Source organism: Doryrhamphus excisus, chromosome 4 (assembly GCF_030265055.1).
Source record: "Doryrhamphus excisus isolate RoL2022-K1 chromosome 4, RoL_Dexc_1.0, whole genome shotgun sequence".
In the NCBI taxonomy this organism is placed as follows: domain Eukaryota; kingdom Metazoa; phylum Chordata; class Actinopteri; order Syngnathiformes; family Syngnathidae; genus Doryrhamphus; species Doryrhamphus excisus.
This window is the reverse complement of record NC_080469.1, coordinates 16,716,906-16,734,800: the sequence shown is the minus strand read 5'-3', so window position 1 is coordinate 16,734,800 and position 17,895 is coordinate 16,716,906. Positions and strand designations below refer to the sequence as shown.

General features: G+C 39.9%; 4 protein-coding genes across 11 annotated transcripts; all 4 read right to left on the bottom strand.

The window, feature by feature from the left end:
• Nucleotides 1–473: 473 nt before the first annotated feature.
• slc35d2 (solute carrier family 35 member D2) lies at nt 474–4,961 on the bottom strand. Of its 3 annotated transcripts, XM_058071210.1 has the most exons (12): nt 4,768–4,961; nt 4,634–4,667; nt 3,603–3,689; nt 3,384–3,451; nt 3,211–3,282; nt 2,705–2,773; nt 2,533–2,635; nt 2,339–2,431; nt 2,197–2,264; nt 1,242–1,320; nt 1,056–1,138; nt 474–782 (listed from the first exon to the last, which is right to left on the bottom strand). In XM_058071210.1, exons 1-12 carry the CDS (start codon nt 4,893–4,895, stop codon nt 659–661), a joined length of 1,008 nt encoding a protein of 335 aa, XP_057927193.1. In that variant the 5' UTR covers nt 4,896–4,961; the 3' UTR covers nt 474–658. The 3 variants fall into 3 exon arrangements, with proteins under 3 accessions (XP_057927193.1, XP_057927194.1, XP_057927195.1); XM_058071211.1 differs by lacking the exon at nt 2,339–2,431; XM_058071212.1 differs by lacking the exons at nt 4,634–4,667; nt 4,768–4,961 and having other exon boundaries at nt 3,384–3,455; nt 3,603–3,686.
• Nucleotides 4,962–5,659: 698 nt separating this feature from the next.
• ccl27a (chemokine (C-C motif) ligand 27a) lies at nt 5,660–7,524 on the bottom strand. Its single transcript, XM_058071300.1, has 3 exons — nt 7,422–7,524; nt 5,985–6,102; nt 5,660–5,797 (listed from the first exon to the last, which is right to left on the bottom strand). Exons 1-3 carry the CDS (start codon nt 7,483–7,485, stop codon nt 5,686–5,688), a joined length of 294 nt encoding a protein of 97 aa, XP_057927283.1. The 5' UTR covers nt 7,486–7,524; the 3' UTR covers nt 5,660–5,685.
• A 98-nt stretch (nt 7,525–7,622) lies between these two features.
• avp (arginine vasopressin) lies at nt 7,623–11,692 on the bottom strand. The gene is made up of 4 exons (XM_058071299.1): nt 11,656–11,692; nt 9,322–9,544; nt 8,283–8,487; nt 7,623–8,200 (listed from the first exon to the last, which is right to left on the bottom strand). Exons 2-4 carry the CDS (start codon nt 9,451–9,453, stop codon nt 8,070–8,072), a joined length of 468 nt encoding a protein of 155 aa, XP_057927282.1. The 5' UTR covers nt 9,454–9,544; nt 11,656–11,692; the 3' UTR covers nt 7,623–8,069.
• On the bottom strand, nt 9,573–17,855 carry ubox5 (U-box domain containing 5). Of its 6 annotated transcripts, none has more exons than XM_058071298.1 (8): nt 17,053–17,104; nt 16,519–16,582; nt 15,118–15,219; nt 13,588–14,330; nt 12,269–12,771; nt 11,984–12,148; nt 11,650–11,720; nt 9,573–11,524 (listed from the first exon to the last, which is right to left on the bottom strand). In XM_058071298.1, exons 1-8 carry the CDS (start codon nt 17,067–17,069, stop codon nt 11,522–11,524), a joined length of 1,668 nt encoding a protein of 555 aa, XP_057927281.1. In that variant the 5' UTR covers nt 17,070–17,104; the 3' UTR covers nt 9,573–11,521. The 6 variants fall into 6 exon arrangements, with proteins under 6 accessions (XP_057927281.1, XP_057927276.1, XP_057927278.1 ...); XM_058071293.1 differs by having other exon boundaries at nt 11,650–11,904; nt 13,588–14,306; XM_058071295.1 differs by lacking the exon at nt 17,053–17,104 and adding an exon at nt 17,774–17,855 and having other exon boundaries at nt 9,576–11,524; nt 11,650–11,904.
• Nucleotides 17,856–17,895: the final 40 nt, after the last annotated feature.

Here is a 17,895-nt window from a genome sequence, read left to right as displayed (position 1 = left end):
AGAGCCATATAAATTTTTTTAAACATTGAATGCAATAAAATGTGTGCATTTTTATGTAAGACCAACAGTTTTAGATATAATGGGCTCTAATTATGTAGACCAGGCACACTACCCCACGCCAATGGGGTGCGGCCAGCATACTTTCGTGAGCAGCGCAGTGTCCAATAATAAATCAAATACTTGCTGCCATTAATGCAACTTCTGCTGCTGCATAGTTTTGCACCATACTCAGTATATTTCATTCTTTTGGCCATCTTCGTCAGAAGGCTTGGTTCTGCAGCTTTAGCTAGGTGACTATTTGACTAAAGGAGGAAAGTTTACATTTACATGTTTTTTTGACATCTCAATGACCGAGGTAGACTACCGCATTACCCAGTAATAATCAAGTTTTGGTGTTTGACCTGGAAAATATCATCAAGAAAGATAGATATGGTCGGCCGTATTGCAGTAGAAAATAGATGGACGGATTAAAATGCATAAGAAAGTTTTGATTTTTAATATTATTTTTAACAGTGATTTCTGTGATGTTTACTTTAAAATGTTAGCAAAAATACATTTTTATTGTGGTAAGAAATGCTTGAGAGCCAGATACAGTCATCAAAAGAGCCCTACCTGGCTCCCGAGCCATAGGTTCCCTACCTCTGGCATATAGTATTAGTTACTTGTTTTGAATGGGGGGGTCTTCTGCAAAGTCAATCTTCAGCTCTTGTGACGTTTCAGTGGTCCTTTGCGATGTTTTGGTGCTAAATGTTAGGTATGAGTAAGCAAGTCCACCTGACAGACTGCAAAGACAAAACATAGCAGACAGATGATAGATTATTTGATTGTGAATTAATTAAGCCATTGACAAGCTCCAACCCGCAAAGGCGGTGTTGATTCAATCTCATCTAGTTTTACTGCCGCACTATGCTACAATAATGGCATGCAAACGGGATCTCCCAAGCAAGATTTAGTTTGACATTCTCCAGATGTATTCATTATTAACACTTAACTTTTCAGTCTAAATCAGCAATAATATATATAACTGTATAAAAACCATGACATCAGAAACTCACCAAATGCTGAGGCCCAGGAAGTTATTCCAAGAGAAGCGGTAGTCCCCGCCCACAAAGATGCCGATGAGGGCAACTCCAACATTCTGTGGAACATTCCGCACCAGGCATTACATGTGTGATTACCTTCTATTGTGCTCATTTGTCTTATAAACTAAATAAACAGTAACATCGTGTGCATATTCTTACCTTGACTGCACCCACGACTGTGGTAGTGAGCGCGGAATTATAATGGCTGCACAAGACGATGGAGTACATAAGCATGAACCTAATGTTGGACAACAAGGTGACCACAATGTTGTATGAATATACAACTAATCCTTTTCCAGACAGTGGTACCACGGTTAAGTGTGAGTTACATCCTGACGTACGGGTTACCACACGCACAGGCTCTGCAATTTCTGGGACAGTTTTTTTTTCAGTTTGGCAAATTGTGCTTTCAGCAGAACAATGTGTTTGTTTTTTTATTTTCTCCCCCCAACAAAACAAGGTAAAAAGGGGCATTAAACCTTCAGTTGTCCAGTCATTGGTCAGTATTTTTGGATCATTTTCTGCATGTACAACTATCGTTATTGTCTATTGTTATTTTATGTTTGCAGTTTAAGTGGATTTACATTATATTCTATGAGAATATTTGCTTTGGTTAGAGTCCATTTTGGTTTGAGTTGGACCCTCTGGAGCAGATTAATGATGTTAACCAAGGTACCACTGTATATACACGTTATCGCACAAAAGTGAGTACACCCCTACATTTTAAATGAACAAACCAAGAATGAAGTTTATTTTTGTCTCAACCAAAAGACAACATCTGTTAAACCATATGCAAATTATATGCAAAATACCCAATGACATCTAGTGTTCATGTTATGAGTGTGGAGAGCGAATGTGTCAGAGATGAGCTCCATACTGTGTTAGAAATAAAACTCAAAAGAGCTTCCATCGCTCTCACTTTACAATAAGGTACACAAAATGCAGTTGTTAATGAGGAACTAACCAGCAGTGTTATTTCTCATAACTACTTTCTTATAACTACTGTTATTTTGTGTACCTTATTGTAAAGTGTTGCCCATCCGTCTCTTGTGTGAGGCTAAAGTACTAAAGTAATCTGAGGTGTGTACTATACATGACATGTTACATACTGTACCCCATGATGCAGGACAGCAGGAAACAGATCACAAAGGTGGCTTCAACCCAGGCTTCAAATGCGACAGCCTGCACATGAAAACACATGAAGAGGTGAGTGCGTGTGTATAGAATTGGGAAAAATAATACAACAAGATGGCGACCTTGTGTAAGTCTCCAGTGAATGCACTTGCCAAGAGAGTGGGTACCACAATAATAAGTGCATTGTAAAACAAGACGCCATATTTCCCAAGGCCCTTTAAAAAAAAGTGTGATTCTGTGTACTTTGGGTAAAGCTACTACAATGATTAAACAGTTACACAATTACTTAGTCACTGATTAATAGCTTTTGTGTCACCTCTGTGCCAATTTTCTTCTTGGTGTAAACACCGTTGGCTGCGGTGAAGACGTCATTGAGCAAGACGAAAGTGTAACCTTCCACATCAAAGGCCAAGTCTGAACTATTAAATGAAAAAAAAACACAATTCAATCCTGGCACTTTCTTTGATTTCAAAAACTTTAGAAAGTACCTTGCAGCTATGACAGCACCCAGGACCATGGTCACAACACTGTACACAAGGCTTCTAGGAAATGTTTTTCTAAAAAAAAAATTTTTTTTAATTATATATATATATATATATATATATAGTGACATATAGTGACAATCTAAATCTGAAACTACTCAACCGCAGAGAGAGACAGGCTTTTATTTTAAGTCAGATTTGACAAGAGAAAATTAAGCTCAACAACCCACAAAGTATAAGATATCCATCCATCAATTTATGCTGCTTATCCTCACGAGGGTCGCGGGGGTATGCTGGAGTCTATCCCGACTGTCTTCGGGCGAGAGGCGGGGTACACCCTGGACTGGTTGCCAGCCAATCACAGGGCACGTAGAGACAAACAACCATTCACACTCACGTTTTTGGAATGTGGGAGCAAACCAGAGTACCCAGAGAAAAGCCACAGATGCACGGGGAGAACATGCAAATGGAGTTTGGAAATACAGTACTTCTCAATAAAAAGCAAAACCAACCTTAATATGTACCCTTCCATGGTCATTGTCATCACTATTGTGAATTTCCGCAAAACTGTTAACATGGGTAAGCTGTAAAAGACGTCATTGAGAAGAGAATTCGTAAAAAGGACCAAAAAGGAATGATATTAATACTGTATATGTAATGATATTCACATTCATAATGTCCAAACCTGAGTTTTTGGGTGCTTGCCAGTCCTGTGATGTGATTGGCCATGTACAGTAAAGGAAGAGGGAAAATCTGCCTCGTTAAAACAAAAAATGATACATAAAATGATACATGTTCTATAATAGATTATGTGTGAAAAATATATTAAACACTGTAACAAATATGTCTCTGCATTAAAGCAGATTTCAATTTCTACGAATGCAATCGTTCCTAAATGACTTACTTTCCAGATAACCCCTCTGTGAAAATCTTCATAGTTGACTTTTTTGTTCCTTTTACCCACATAGAGGACAACAATGGTGGTAAGCATCTGCAAAAAGATAGCATATACTGTATTATTACCCAAGTGGGAATAATCTCAACAATTTTACTGTAGTTGATAAGAACATGAACCCGTTTTAGTGCGATTAATTCTGAGTTAACTAGGAGCAAAATGTGATTTATCAAGTATCTTAATCGATTGACAGCCATAGTTATAATGCCATGAACTATTTACATGTGGGACTAGAGTGTGTGTGTGCGCGTATGTGTGTACATGTGCATGCATTGAAATTTCACTACAATGCGCACTATGCTCATCCACTTCCTCTTTGCTGCCATCTATGCCAAGCGCTTATCAAATTCACTTCTGCCACCTTAAAACTGCTCTGAAAGTGACATCCAACAGTGAGCGGTTGCATCAGCATGTCTTTTTACCTCTGTGCCAAAAATATATATATAAAATACATATAAATACATCTTTGAGGTCAGGTTAATGAGCAACATTTAGTGTAGTTTACTGCTTTAATACTCAGATCTTTGTGATGAAAAGCGTGACTCTCGGGTTCATCTCTAGAACTACTGCTGTCAAGAGTGTCTGGCTCTTCCTGTCATGTTTCTTGACTGTGAAAAGGTTGACACCTGGATAATTTACCTGGGTAATTTCACTGGGGCAACTCTGATTCATTTTTTTCGTTTTTTTTATCCCGGTTTGCTGAATCAGTCGGCACGTGCAGTAACATGGAACAGTCCATTCCATGCGAAAGGAGGGGGAACAGTCGAAACGACAATTTTGATGTAGTTTTAAGCAGGTGAATTAAGACTAAAACAGCAACACACACTTTGAATCGATGTGAAAAAAATCAATGAGCAGTTTTTATGAGACGTTTGGGGGCACCCGGAAATCTCGGTGTCTTGCCTGTGTTTACCAATGGTGTGATATTAACAGCTGTACAGTATATAAACGTTGTTATACTTCAAAAGGACAAAGCTCACCTGGCCCACTCCTAGGCACATATAGGACGGAAACCTGTCAAAGTGTGATTAATTAAAAATTCAGTCAATGAGAGAAATTACTTTTTTTCAACTTTACACATTTCCTGTCTTGTAGCCGCCACAGCGCACCCTACCTGAAGCTCGTCAATACTGTTTTGTTTACGACCGTGATGAAAAGCGAATTAACAGCGTAAAAAGCAGCAGAGATTATTTTGACAAAGGTGGAATGTTCTTGTTCTTCTTTTTGAGCTGACGTCTCCATGTTCTTACTCCAGAAACAACTTGGCTGGGTTCCACTCGAGAAAAGATGTGGCCTCTTCCGGGTTCCAGTTCCTTGGAGCAGGTGGGCGGGGCCTACTCCCAGAAGAAAGACAACGTTATTGAAAGTATATAAAACATTATTAGAATAAATACATTGTCGCTGTCTATTAAGATTAGGTATAAAATAGTATAATTAGAGGTAAAAAAAAATACACATTACCCACAGATTAGCACATTTTAATGAAGTCAAATATATCAGCAGTACAAATACAACCACAACATACAAATAACCTTGTGCGTAATTGGACACTAGAGGGAACTGTTTGATTTAACCAAATGGAGCCAGCTTTGTCGTTGTATGGTCTTTTCTCAATGTCCCCCTCTTAAAACATGACGTGTCTTGTTTCTTAAAATGTGAACAGAATAAACGTTGCCAGAGTCATCACTTACAACACATGGAAAATAAATGACAATGATGCCATTGTTTGTTTGTTTTTGTCTTTGAAGCCATATACATCAGACTGGAACTTCTTAAACATTTTTATTTGCGGGATAGCAGGAACAATACCAGTTATCAAATGACTAGCTTTGGCAAGTTATAAAAAAAATAATATATGAGCCAAGAGCGTTCCAAGCCCCAGGCAGTATCGATGGGAGGTGTTGTGAACAGACATGTATCGGCCTCATTCATTATCAGAAGTCAACAGTGGTTATTTGTCATGATAGATGAAATCTAAATAAGTATGCATGACATAAAGATACGTTGTCAGACATACACCGTTCGCTGCATTTCAGTTCCCTTTTCTCAGCTTCATTTGCATCATCTCCAGCCGAATCTGCTTCAGATGCTTCCTCACTGTGGGATGAGCACAAATGGGCTTCTTCTGGCCCGCCACATGAAGGCTGTGGATATAACACCAACAATTATAACAGTCCACCTGGAATTATTTGTTTTCATAAGACAAAGAGAAAATATGCAGTGAACATTCACACAGGAGCTGCTGTCGGCTACTCTCTACACTGCTCTGCTGCCATTTTTATGCAATTACCTGTTGTTTTTACGACTCTAAAATAGTTTATTGTCGCTCACATGAGTGCACTGATGTCACAGGGGCCGCTGCTGTCTTGCATGTACCATCTTCTGACCGTCATGAGTTTTATTCTGGGGACGGATTGTCTGGTTTTCACACAGCATTTAAGGATGCCACCTGCAGTTGGAGCACAAATTAAGTCAGATACCAATAAATATTATTCAGTGAAAACACAACTGAAGACAAAATTGAGTTTCAAAACTCAACTGCCACCCGTAGCAGCAACAACTGTAATCAAGCATTTGTGATAACTTGCAATGAGTCTGTTACAGTGCTGTGGAGGAATTTTTGGCCCACTCATCAATCAAATCATCAATTGTTGTCATTCAGCCACATTAGAGGGTCTCCTTAAGGTTTTTTTTTGGTACACAGCCAAATGCATGGTTCCACTCATCACAGCAAGTCTTCCAGGTCCTGAAGCAGCAAAACATCTACAGACCATCACACTACCACCACCATATTTTACTGTTGGTTTGATGTTCTTTTTCTGAGATGCGGCGTTATGCGTTATGCCAGATGTAATGGGACACACACCTTTCAAAATTTCAACTTTTGTCTTGTCAGACCATAGAGTATTTTCCCAAAGGTCTTGAGGATCATCAAGATGTTTTCTGGCAGAATTGAGACGAGCCTTACTTTTACTTTTATTTTGTTCAGCAGTGGTTTTCAGCTTGGAACTCTGCCATGCCGGCCGTTTTTGCCCGGTGTCTTTCTTATGGTGGAGTCATGAACACTGACCTTAACTGAGGCAAGTAGGGCCTGCAGTTCTTTGGATGTGGTTGTAGGGTCTTTTGTCACCCCTTGGATGAGTTATCGCTGCGCTGCTGTGGTCATTTTAGTGGGCAGGCCCCTCCTAGGAAGGTTCACCATTGTTTCATTTTTCCCCATTTGAGGATAATTGCTCTCACTGTGGTTTGCTGGAGTCACAAAGCTTTAGAAATGGCTTTATAAGCTGAATTCATTTCAGTTATGTTTTTGTCCCTTGATAATAAAAAGTTTCATTTAAAAACTGCACTTTGCCTTTAGTTGTGTTCTCAGTGACTAATATATGATGATCAGAAACATTAAAGTGTGGCAAACATGCAAAAAGAAGAACATTTTTTCACACCACTGTATATATATTAGTGTTTCTCAACTAGTGTGGCTGCGGCAACCCAAATTACAGAAACTTTTCTACCCAAACATTTTCAATATCTTTTACATTTTGCAACAACTACATGGCCGCCAAGAGAGTTAGCTGTGTGTTGGACGGACGGGACGTTAAGTTCACAGGTCTGACAACTCCTGCTAAAGCTCAGCCAAGTCGCCCATAAACATGACACAGATGCAAGGTCATTACACAGTTTTTTTTTTTTTGAAAGACCGGTGACTCACTGAAAACGGCTCCGTGACCCACCAGTTGAGAATCACAGACATAGATGCGAGTCATAATTTACCTTCAGTCGAGTGGAAAGCCAAAGTGCACAGGCACAAGGTCACCACAGCCACTTTCAGGTCCATGATCGTATAGATGAAGTAAGTTGAAGAAACGTGCTTCACTCATACTTATATGTGCAGGCAGGCACACTGGTGATGAGCACACACCTTCGTACCCGCCCATTGATGAACCAGTCTCCATTCAAACAGGCCGCGACATGTTTTTAATGTGGAGTATATCCAAACCATTTGCAGGAATCACAATAATTTCCTTGAAATTGTTCAAATAATGGGATGAACACACATTTTCCTGATGACAGTGGTATATTCTGTATTGTTTTATTTGTTTATCACTATACAATCACATTTTGACGACTTGGTGGTCCAACTTCCTTATCATATGGTGTCTTGTTTATTTACATTGCTACCTGAAACCTGAGGCGCATTGAAATGTAATCAGCACATAATTGGTTCCCCATCAATGGCAATGAAAAGAAATGCCCATAATAATAATATAATAAAATACCTAAATAGCACAAATGGGGGGGTGTATTTGCAAAAACGTAGCCCACTATTGAAAGATGTATACCTTATTACAAGTGAGTGTGATGTATGTGAGGTTCAAAGGCATTTAGTGGATTAGAGGTCTTGAACTGAGAAACGCAGAGTTAGTACTCAGTCTGCCCCCTAGTGGCCACATGCAGCAGGCGCAGCAGCAGCTCTGCAGGTGAACTCCCTGCAGAGGTTTGAGCTTCAGCCTCAGCCTCCTCCAGGCAGGAGGAATCTACTGAACAGCTCTCTGCAAAATAAATGACACAAAGTGTGAAAACCTTGCTTTCCACTCACAATACGCATTTGTATTTATTTGATAAAAATGTTACCAGAGGTACAGCAGAGGCCCGAAGGGGCGCAGTGACCCCCCTCGGCGCCACAGGGCCGTCCCCCTGTCTGACAGGGGGTGAGCAAGTAGTTCTCCTCCACACAGTGAGATGTTTCCGGGGAGCCCAGCAGGCAACCAAAGCCCTCCACACAGCAGATGTTGGGACCAAAGCAGCGCCCCCTGTCCCTGGGACCACATGACATGCACTGGAAGGGACAATATGGGCACAATAAAACCTCAAGCTATCCATCTGATCCAGACTCTATTATGTATTTGCATTATATTAATGCTTGACATGAAGACACTTCTTCACGACTTTTAAGATTTTTTCTATTGTAATATCTCACTTTTCCACATCCCGTTATCATAAAGTCATCCAGTACAAAATAATATATATTCATGTCATGACTTGTATGTTATATACAGTAGTGTAATGCATACACTGTATAGTACATATTTTATCATGCCATAATCATACACTGTTGCTTATTGATTACCACATTTTTTCCCCCACATGATAAACAATTGTGCATATGACAAATACACATTTGAGTCATAGTTTACAGTTATATATTTCACTATTTAATCAACTAATGGACAGATGAATGAGTATATCAATATAGTAATAACAGAACTTTTTATATAGAAAAATTGCTTGTATTTAATAGATGAGGATTTATTTTTAATATGTGGATAAGGGATAGTATTTGTATGAAGTGTTCACAATTGACATTTTAAAATAAAATCTCCAAAGAAAGAAATGTTTTCATTTTTAGTTTGTTCAATCATAATAAAATGTCATGAAATACTGTATAACAAAATAGAGTTTACAATAGAACACTATTAAGTATTTTTTTAAATAACCAATAGCAATTAAATAACATAATTAACGTAACCAACACAAAACACAAAAAAATCTATCGAAATTGGATATTTTAAGTACTTAATAATGGAATGATCAGAAAGGTTTTGCTATATTTTTAAGTAGTTGAAATTTGGAATTAAATTTTAAAAACTAAGTAAAGAAACATGTAGCCCACCTGTCTGAGTCCAGTCTCGGCCAAGGCTCTCTTGCCCCCCCTAGGACAGTTCTGGATGTAGCAGGCGGAGGAGAGGGCGGTACTGAGGGCGAGCAGTCCCAGGACGCAGATAGGGAGTACGGAGTGAGACATCGTAGCTTGCCGATGATAGCGGGTCGGGTTGCTGACGCGTCGGGTTGAGGTGTTCGCTCCACCTGGCGGATGGCTGTTGCTGCTACGGAGCCTGTTTTTATAAGCAGATGAGTGACACTTGTGACGTCATGGCGAGAGGTCGAGGCGGATGTGTTGGTGCATCACTTATCCACACACAAATGCTTTTGTCTGTATTCAACAGTGCACCAACAATCAAGCTGGTGGCAAAAGGACAACCTGTATACTTACTTAGTCTTATGTTCATTAAGACTCCAGCATGGTCGTGAAGGCCAATCATCATATCAACTATTTCTAATACTAAACAAAAAAAAATTAGCATTTTAAATCCGCATCAGGTTGTTACTGTGCTTAGCATTCTGTCTTACCTATTAAGTGTTGTCTTGCTGATTAGCAATTAAACAATAACTCTGCAAGACGGACCTGTATGTAATGTGACCGGCTGCATTCAAGCCACAAATGCAATTCATTATTGCACCACTGGACGCTCTCATTTCAATGAAATTGATTTATTCTCAACCTGTGGTACAACCAGGGGTAGTGGTACTGAGGAACACCAGGTTAAAAAGTATATTACAATATATGAGAGACAATCCAATCTTCTATTGATTCACTGTACTGTGCAATACCTGGATTTAATGATTACAACTTTCAGCTAATAAAAACTCAAAATTGAGTATCTCATAAAATGCGGAAAAATCTAAACTGGAACTTCTGAAAAAATGTTCTAAATAGTTTAAGAAGAATTGAAAGATGTATATTTTTAAATCCATTACAGTATTGCCTAAAAAAATCAGAATACGAAAACAAAAAAAATGTAAAAACACAGTAAAAATGGGGGGGGGGGGGGGGGGAGAATAAGAATAAGGACGATATATTAAGACAGTCAAGTCATAATGTTAAGTTTAAAAAAAGTTGAAAAATTAAAGAAAAAAATCATAATATGAGAAACAAACTAAACAAAATATAAAGTTGCAATTTGGGGAAAAAAATGGTTGGGAAGAAATTAGAATATTAACATAATGAACTCAAAATATTATGATAAAATAAAAAGAATACAACAATTTTAATTCAAGAAAGTGTAAGAAAGCGCAAAATGTTCTATCTAATAATACACTTTGTCACAGATTGCAGGCTATTTTTTTTCTCTTAAAATATAATATAAAAAAAACATCTCAGTGTATCCACATGAATGTTTTTAAGTGGCCCCCGCATACTTTGATGTTTCAGCATGTGGCTCTCGATGGAAAAAGTTTAGACACCCCTGCCCTAGGCAAAAATACAAATCACACATGGAAAAAAAATGAATAGAACAACAAATATGAGGGGGAAAAAAGACTACCAATGTTCCAAGAATAAAGATTAAACAGACTAATGCTAGTCATAATATTCAGAGAAAAACAGGCATAAAGTAAAAATTTTTAAGAAGTTATGAGGGAAAAAACAAAAAAAAAGTTGCAATTAGGTCTGGGGAAAAAGTAATATTACAATCAAGTGAAAATAATATGAAATATTTGTAAAAAATCAGCAAGAAAAAACTTTCAACTATACTAATTTGTCACAGGTAACACAAGGCAGAGATGCAGGCTGTTAAAAACATCTCAGCATATCAGTATGGGTTGGTTAAAAAAAAAATGTAAAAGTGGCCCCCGCATCCTTTGATTTTTCACTATGCAGCCCCGGGCGGTAAAAATTTGGACTCCCCTGCTGTGGAGCGAAACTCGGCTTGTATCAGTGGGTATTTTGCATGCAGCTCTTACTGAGCGGATACAGGATCATGACCTTGATTTACACTTGTCGTCACGGAAACCGCCATTAAAAAAAGGTGGTCTTTTCAAGACTCTGGGTGACTCTGTCGTATAAACATATAAATACGGGCCGTACACTATTATTTTATTTCCGCATTTATTGTGCTGAAAGTGTCCGAAAGAGAGGTTGTAACGTTACATGAAAGATCGAGGAGGCTTTCCTCCTTTTCATGCGGCATGCACACTGTGCTCAGCCTTCTCTTTTTGCATCCACAAACCATCGGACCAAGGCTGCAAGCCCCTCACTGAAAAGAAATGGCAACAGGGAGAGAGAGAATTATTTATTTTTTATTCCAAACTGTTTACGGCAATACTTTGAGGGATTTGTGACGACGTTATGCGCATATACGAATGAAGACTCTTTGCATACCTTTACCTTGAGAACCGCTTGTTTCTTTGCGCTGTCTCCGGGCAGGCTAGTGATGCACACGTATGATGTCACTGCGAGACGTAGGCCGTTGGCAGGTAGGACATAGAATGAAAGCGACAGAGTTCAATAGTGGTGAGTCTCTTTGTAGGCAGGTGCGGCACAACAAATGACCGCAGAGCAGGCGATACACAGGCGATGAAGGCATGGAGTAAAGAGAGAGCACTGAGGAGCAAGAAGAGCACGTCCTGTCATCCCCTGTGGAGGACATTTATTTGGGGCACAGTTAGAAAAACATGCGTTAATAGAGACAAGTTTGTTTTGAAGTTCGTGTAACCTGGCATAGTGAGAGCAGCAGTGTGAGGTGACTCAGAGACAGGAGGGGCCTGCCCCGGCAAAGACAAGTTTGAGGTAAAAGAGGGTCGCCCCCTTAGGACGGAGGAGAGGGCGTCATCCAGGCTGGCTGACAGACGTTGTTCATGTGAGCTGCTGCTTCTTTGCCCTTTGGAAGAGACACGACAGGGAATAAAAGGTATAAATGGAAGAATGTCAATAAAGTTTAATCCGTTTAACATTCATATAAATGAGTATACAGTACACTGTAGAAAGTATTTGCACTCACTCAAAGTGTCGCTTCTTGGTATTTTCGTTTGATGTAGTTGCTCAGCTGTTGATGGTTCTGATTCACACAGTTCATTCAGCTTTCGCTTCTTCCCTCCATCGATATTTCCACAATCCGATGACTGTCCAGATTCCGCGTCCTCCATTTGTTTGTTTGGTATTATCACAGAGCGTTCATCAGGACGTGGGCCTATTAGCCTGGATGCTTGTGGCTTCTCGGCCTCCCCCCGTCTCCCTAAAGTCCCATCCCTCCTTGCGTTTCCATTTCGCAGGAGGAAACTGTCGATGCGGCTTTTCAGCTGGGGATTGGGCAGAGGCTGAGAGGCGGCGGTGAACGGCACACCGGTGTATGGGTCACTTGCGGGTCGCCCCCAGGAGGCCTCCCTCTTCTGGTGCTCCTCCAGGGTGGTCCTGTCCACGGACAAGCCGCTCGGGAGAAGCATGGGCAGTGTCATCACTTCCTGGGTTATGGGGTCAAGAAACTCCTCTGGAGTTGACAGAGTGCTAGAATAAAAATACAGCTGATATTTGTCAAAATGTAGGTAGTCTCCAATATATTATTTTAGATTATACAAAAAAATTGATATATCTTACCAATTCATATACATTACCCCTCATATTTCTGCAAATATTTTATTATACACTGGAAGCTTGCTTAGCATTCGCCCTGGTTAGCATGTTTTTTGGTTAACGTCAAAAATTTTCTGGTTAGCATACAATATGATTCACGCGTCGTCATGAAAGTCCAACTGTGTCCTTTGTGTATTTTCATTACAAATGTACTTGTAAGCTTCCTAACAATCAACTACAGCGGTTATGATACCATCAGCGATTTTATAGTTTTACATGCAGGATAATAAATCCAAAACGGTAAATGTAGAAAGTCAGATAAGTTGTGCACAGACACAATAAACACGATAAAGTATTTACAGAAATGTGAGGGATGTACCCACATTAAATAGTCGATTTCAGCAAGTACTTTTAGCAATAGAAAGCTAAAACACAGATAATGCTATAATTTCCCCGTCTGATCAGGAATGTATCTTCTTGATCAGTCTTAATCATCTATTATCTAACATCAATGCGATATAGTGGGGATATTAACTTTAATAATGTTTTGGAATGCATTAGAAAATGGAATGGAAAATGTAGCCATCTGACAATATGGTCATTTATTAAACTGCTGCATGCTTGACCACATGAGCTAGTTATGCTTGTAAAAAATAATTACAAAAACCACCACATTATGAGTGATTATGGAATTAGGATAATCCCTGCATTATTATTCTGAATAAGGTAGCATACAGCCAAACCATTTACCTTGAAGGTGTGTCTTGCTGGGGCGGTTCAGTGTTACTGACAGAAGCAACAGGTCGAGGTGGCAGCCTTCGACTGGCCCTGTGGACACAATTAATCTTCTCCACTTCCTCTGGAGGGCAGCAACGAGCCGGTTGCCCCCACACCACCAAAGCCTTGAGACCAAGAGCGGATGCAGCCCCGCCAAAAGGCAATGTCACGCGAAGCTGTGAGACAGAGCTCAAAGAAAGGTGACCTCGACTCCATAGATCCTCTCTGCGGCAGTTGTCTGGTTGAAGAGGAGGAGGAAGAGAGAGGAATGGAGGCCGAGGACGAAATGCAGAATGGGAGAAGCAAACTTTGGTTTCTTCCTTGAGTTGACAACGGCCAACTATCTTAAAGTCATGCTCAGGATTGTTAAACCGAGTGTCTGATTGAGAATGACTTTTGGTGTTTTGTTTGTGGTTCCTTTGTTGAGACTCCTCGTCCCACGCTTGAGCCTGGACACTCCACAGGTGGCCGTTGAACTTGCCATCTTGATTGCTCTGCTTTCCATTTCCCTCCTTCTGCTCCACCTGTACATGTGTCTGAAGCCGGATATTAACCTGGTCTTGTCCCTTGCCTTGGCTAAAATTCTGAGGACGAAGCAAATTGGAATTGGTGCTGATCTCCAGTCTCTTGCTGGTCTGCCCGAGGTCCATGCCCCAAGGCCAAAGCTCCACATCCACCCTGTACAGCTCCACCTGAAAGCCGAACCTTAACGTCACCTGACAACAAGAATGGATTGTTAACGATTGTTGATGACTAAATTGACTCTAAAGCCAAAATAAAATGTAGAGCAGCATCCCAGATGGAGCTGCAGGGTTCTGCAAAAAATGTGAATCGAGATCACAATTCTTTCATACACCTGCAATTTTGAAAAATTCACACATATTTTTACGTTATATTATTATAAGTACTACCTCGGCTCACCATGGCAGTACTATTGGCAGTATTATTCAGGTGTTGAGAAGGAAGAGAATTTAAGTAATGAAATACTACAAGGCACTGTATGACTTGGATGCGCTGGCAAATTCCAATTTGAAGTATACTAAATAAATAAATACAATATGAGGTGATGTCAGCTAGGAGACCAGGGTTCAATTCCACCCTCTGTGTGGAGTTTGCATGTTCTCCCCGTGCATGCGTGGGTTTTCTCCGGGTACTCCGGTTTCCTCCCACATTCCAAAAACATGCTAGGTTAATTGGCGACTCCAAATTGTCCAAAGGTATGAATGTGAGTGTGAATGGTTGGTTGTCTATATGTGCCCTGTGATTGGCTGGCGACCAGTCCAGGGTGTACCCCGCCTCTCGCCCGAAGACAGCTGGGATAGGCTCCAGCACCCCCACGACCCTCGTGAGGAAAAGCGGTAGAAAATGAATGAATGAATGAGGTGATGTACCCCACTGTTAGTCGTTCAATGGACCAGCAAATACAACATTGCTAGCTCCTTTCTAAGCTATAGGATTTGAGGATACACAATTTGAAATGATCAACGAATAGCAAGAAGTCACCTGCACGGGTGGACGTAGAAAGTACTCCAGCTTGAAGCCCCGCCTGCGGAGAGCAGGGTCTGCTGATATGAGGTTTGTGACATCATAGCCATCTGCACACAACTGCAATTGGGAACAAATAGTAAAAGTATGTTACTTTATTAGGGGTGTCATGAGACGAGACAATACACGAGAGACGATACTTCGAGAACGAGATGAGATTTTAACACGTTTTAAAAAAGCAATTGATGACAACAATGACAATATATTGCGATTCATTTCTACTAAATTACCTTGCGTTGCTCCACAAGAGACTACACTCTTCTGCACTCTGTGTGTACGCAACCGGCCCCGCCTCCACCCCAAAAAGAAGGACTGAAGTGAACTAAAGTGCTCACTTCGTTCATGCCACTGTTGTATGGAACAAATGCGCCCAGGTGCTGAAACCAATGCACAGAGTGAACTCTCTTCCTGCCTGGCGACGAGGAAAATAGACACGCATGCACATGGCCGGAGAAATTGTTGAGTTCATTTTAATTTATTGTGTGATTAATTAATTATTGCCCCAGGCCTAGTGCCCACAAGATCTTAGGGGATCTTGTAGCACCCCAATATGTCATAGCATTATGTGGAAAAGAAATGTATGTTAAATGCCCTACAACAAAAAAGTAGCTGAATGCCATGAATACTTGAGTGTACAAAAATTATTGAAAACCCTCAAATGCATTAATGTCCAAGGATGGCAAATAAAATTATAAATCCAAGACGAGAAGGTGTGAGAGACCTCAAACACTCAAGAGTATGTAGCAAAAACAGCTATTATGATTACAGGACAAAAAAGAGCTACAAGAACATAGCAAGGTCAGTGGTGATTCAGTCTCCCACACAACACTCTGCCCCTCAACGCTTTATTTTCACAGCTTTTGTCCGCCACCTCCAGCTTGTCCTTTTTTTCCCCTTTCCAAGTTTAGTAGGAATCTTTCTGTCCATGCCAATACTTAAAGTAGATGCGGTGCACGATTTGTTTAACAGGACAAGACAGGAAGGACATTGGTCTATGTGACCAGAGCAGCCAACAGTGTTCTAAATGTTGTGCATGCATAATTAATCAGTAAATAATACAAATACCATGAAGAATAAGCATTCTAATTGTGAATGTAGTACTGCATTCTACATTGGTCCCTAGATGTCAGGAATTGTTCTAGTCTAGTGACTAGACTCATCACAAAGGTTCCTTCGGGAACACATTTACTGTGACACCGCTCGACCAGGAGTTTTATTCGTGTTTTAAATGGCTTGTATAGTCTTGTTTTGTCTACTATATTGGTTAACGTTGTAGCTAGTCTAACAAAACGAGCCTAAACACACCGGAAGTTAAAAGTCTCTTGCTGAGGAAGCCAAAGGTGAAGGTGGACTGTTTACCTTGTTGGAGCTTATTTCTGTGTTAAAGTGAGGTAGGCAGAGATTCACGACCATGTTCTTCAACCTGGAAAAAGAAAGCCATTGAAAAATTCCTCACGGTTGGTAGGTCAAGGAGACGTGAAGCATTCCGACGAAGAATAAATAAAAATAAGACAACTGTGCCTGACGTATATAACATAAACTCTGACTTGATGGCATTGAATCCACGTTGAAATGAGTCACCTTTTTTCACAAATCCTCCACCACTGACGGCAACAAGAAGCAACAAGAACATTCACCTAATTATAATTGCACTAAAGCCACCTTTGTATACACATTATGACTGTGATTGAGCAAAACGACCAATTGGATGGAATGTAAATACAGCTATTGATATAACAACACTTAATACACGTACCTCATATAAACTGAGCGACTACACTTTATATATTGCTAAAGCTTACCCCACGATAAAGCTGACTTTATGTGCTTTGGGGGCGCTGGTCCATTTTAAGCTAGTTTGTAGAAGACCGATAGCATAACAATTCAATTCACCCGGTACGAGCTAGCATGAATGTTCTTCTTCTTCTTCTTCTTCTTCTTTTGGATTGATGGCGGGTTGCAACCTTGACTTTAAAAAAGGTGCATACCGCCCCCTACTGTACCAGAGTATGTATCAATGGGCAATTGACTTATTTTATATTCAGATGAGTAGAAAGAGAGAGAAATCAAATAATAGTACTACTATTAATAATAGTATTCTAATATTCTACATTTCTAATAATGGTAATAATAATTTCAACAATCTATATTCTTTTATACAGTCCGGTGTCCTTTAAATACGTTATCACCGACTTCTGTGTCGCTCTAACACCCTCACCAACTGTCCCTAGTATACTTTGCATTAGCATGAATGTAGCAGCTACTAAGCTACTAAAGTTGCGAAGGGTCAAACGTGACGACTGCCTTTCTGAAATGAATATAATTGTTTTTAATACGTTAAGATTTACGGTAGTCAAGTGTTCAACTCTCCTGTTAAAAATGAAACAATTTGTAACTGTTAGTCACGCACTTTCACCTCATAATTTGGGTATTAACTTTCTCCCTCCTTGGTCTTCAAACATTTGACCCTCATAACAAAAATGTCAGCTTCCCAAAAACCATGGTAAAAACTTTGTATATTAACATCGTTCCACTTTAAACGAACCATTCGTTAACAGCTACTTGAGCCTAATATATACACATCTAATGTGAATTATATTTTGGGGGTTCTTACCCTTTAAAGGCCAGGATGTTTACAACATGTATTAATCATACGTTTAATCATTTAAAGGCCATATTGCTTTTTTGGATTTTGGATCATTTTGCTTTTTTTTTTTTTTTTTGTTTTTTTAAAAA

Bases quoted from the DNA above. Each gene is read 5' to 3' on its own strand.
- slc35d2 (XM_058071210.1), bottom strand. From the start codon at position 4,895: ATGGAGACGTCAGCTCAAAAAGAAGAACAAGAACATTCCACCTTTGTC. The intron at 2,432-2,532 runs GTGACACAAAAG...TTTTTTTTAAAG, and splicing joins AGAAGAAAATTGGCACAGAG to GGCCTTGGGAAATATGGCGT. The intron at 2,265-2,338 runs GTCGCCATCTTG...TTTCATGTGCAG, and splicing joins TCACTGGAGACTTACACAAG to GCTGTCGCATTTGAAGCCTG.
- ccl27a (XM_058071300.1), bottom strand. From the start codon at position 7,485: ATGGACCTGAAAGTGGCTGTGGTGACCTTGTGCCTGTGCACTTTGGCT. The intron at 6,103-7,421 runs GTAAATTATGAC...CTCCAACTGCAG, and splicing joins GGCTTTCCACTCGACTGAAG to GTGGCATCCTTAAATGCTGT. The intron at 5,798-5,984 runs GTGAGCGACAAT...TTATATCCACAG, and splicing joins TGTGACATCAGTGCACTCAT to CCTTCATGTGGCGGGCCAGA.
- avp (XM_058071299.1), bottom strand. From the start codon at position 9,453: ATGTCTCACTCCGTACTCCCTATCTGCGTCCTGGGACTGCTCGCCCTC. The intron at 8,488-9,321 runs GTGGGCTACATG...TGTCCCTTCCAG, and splicing joins CCGAGACTGGACTCAGACAG to TGCATGTCATGTGGTCCCAG. The intron at 8,201-8,282 runs GTAACATTTTTA...TTTATTTTGCAG, and splicing joins GGGCCTCTGCTGTACCTCTG to AGAGCTGTTCAGTAGATTCC.
- ubox5 (XM_058071291.1), bottom strand. The intron at 15,220-16,518 runs GTAAACAGTCCA...TCCCAATTGCAG, and splicing joins CAGAAATAAGCTCCAACAAG to TTGTGTGCAGATGGCTATGA. The intron at 12,149-12,268 runs GTGAGTGCAAAT...TCTCTTCCAAAG, and splicing joins ACCAAGAAGCGACACTTTGA to GGCAAAGAAGCAGCAGCTCA.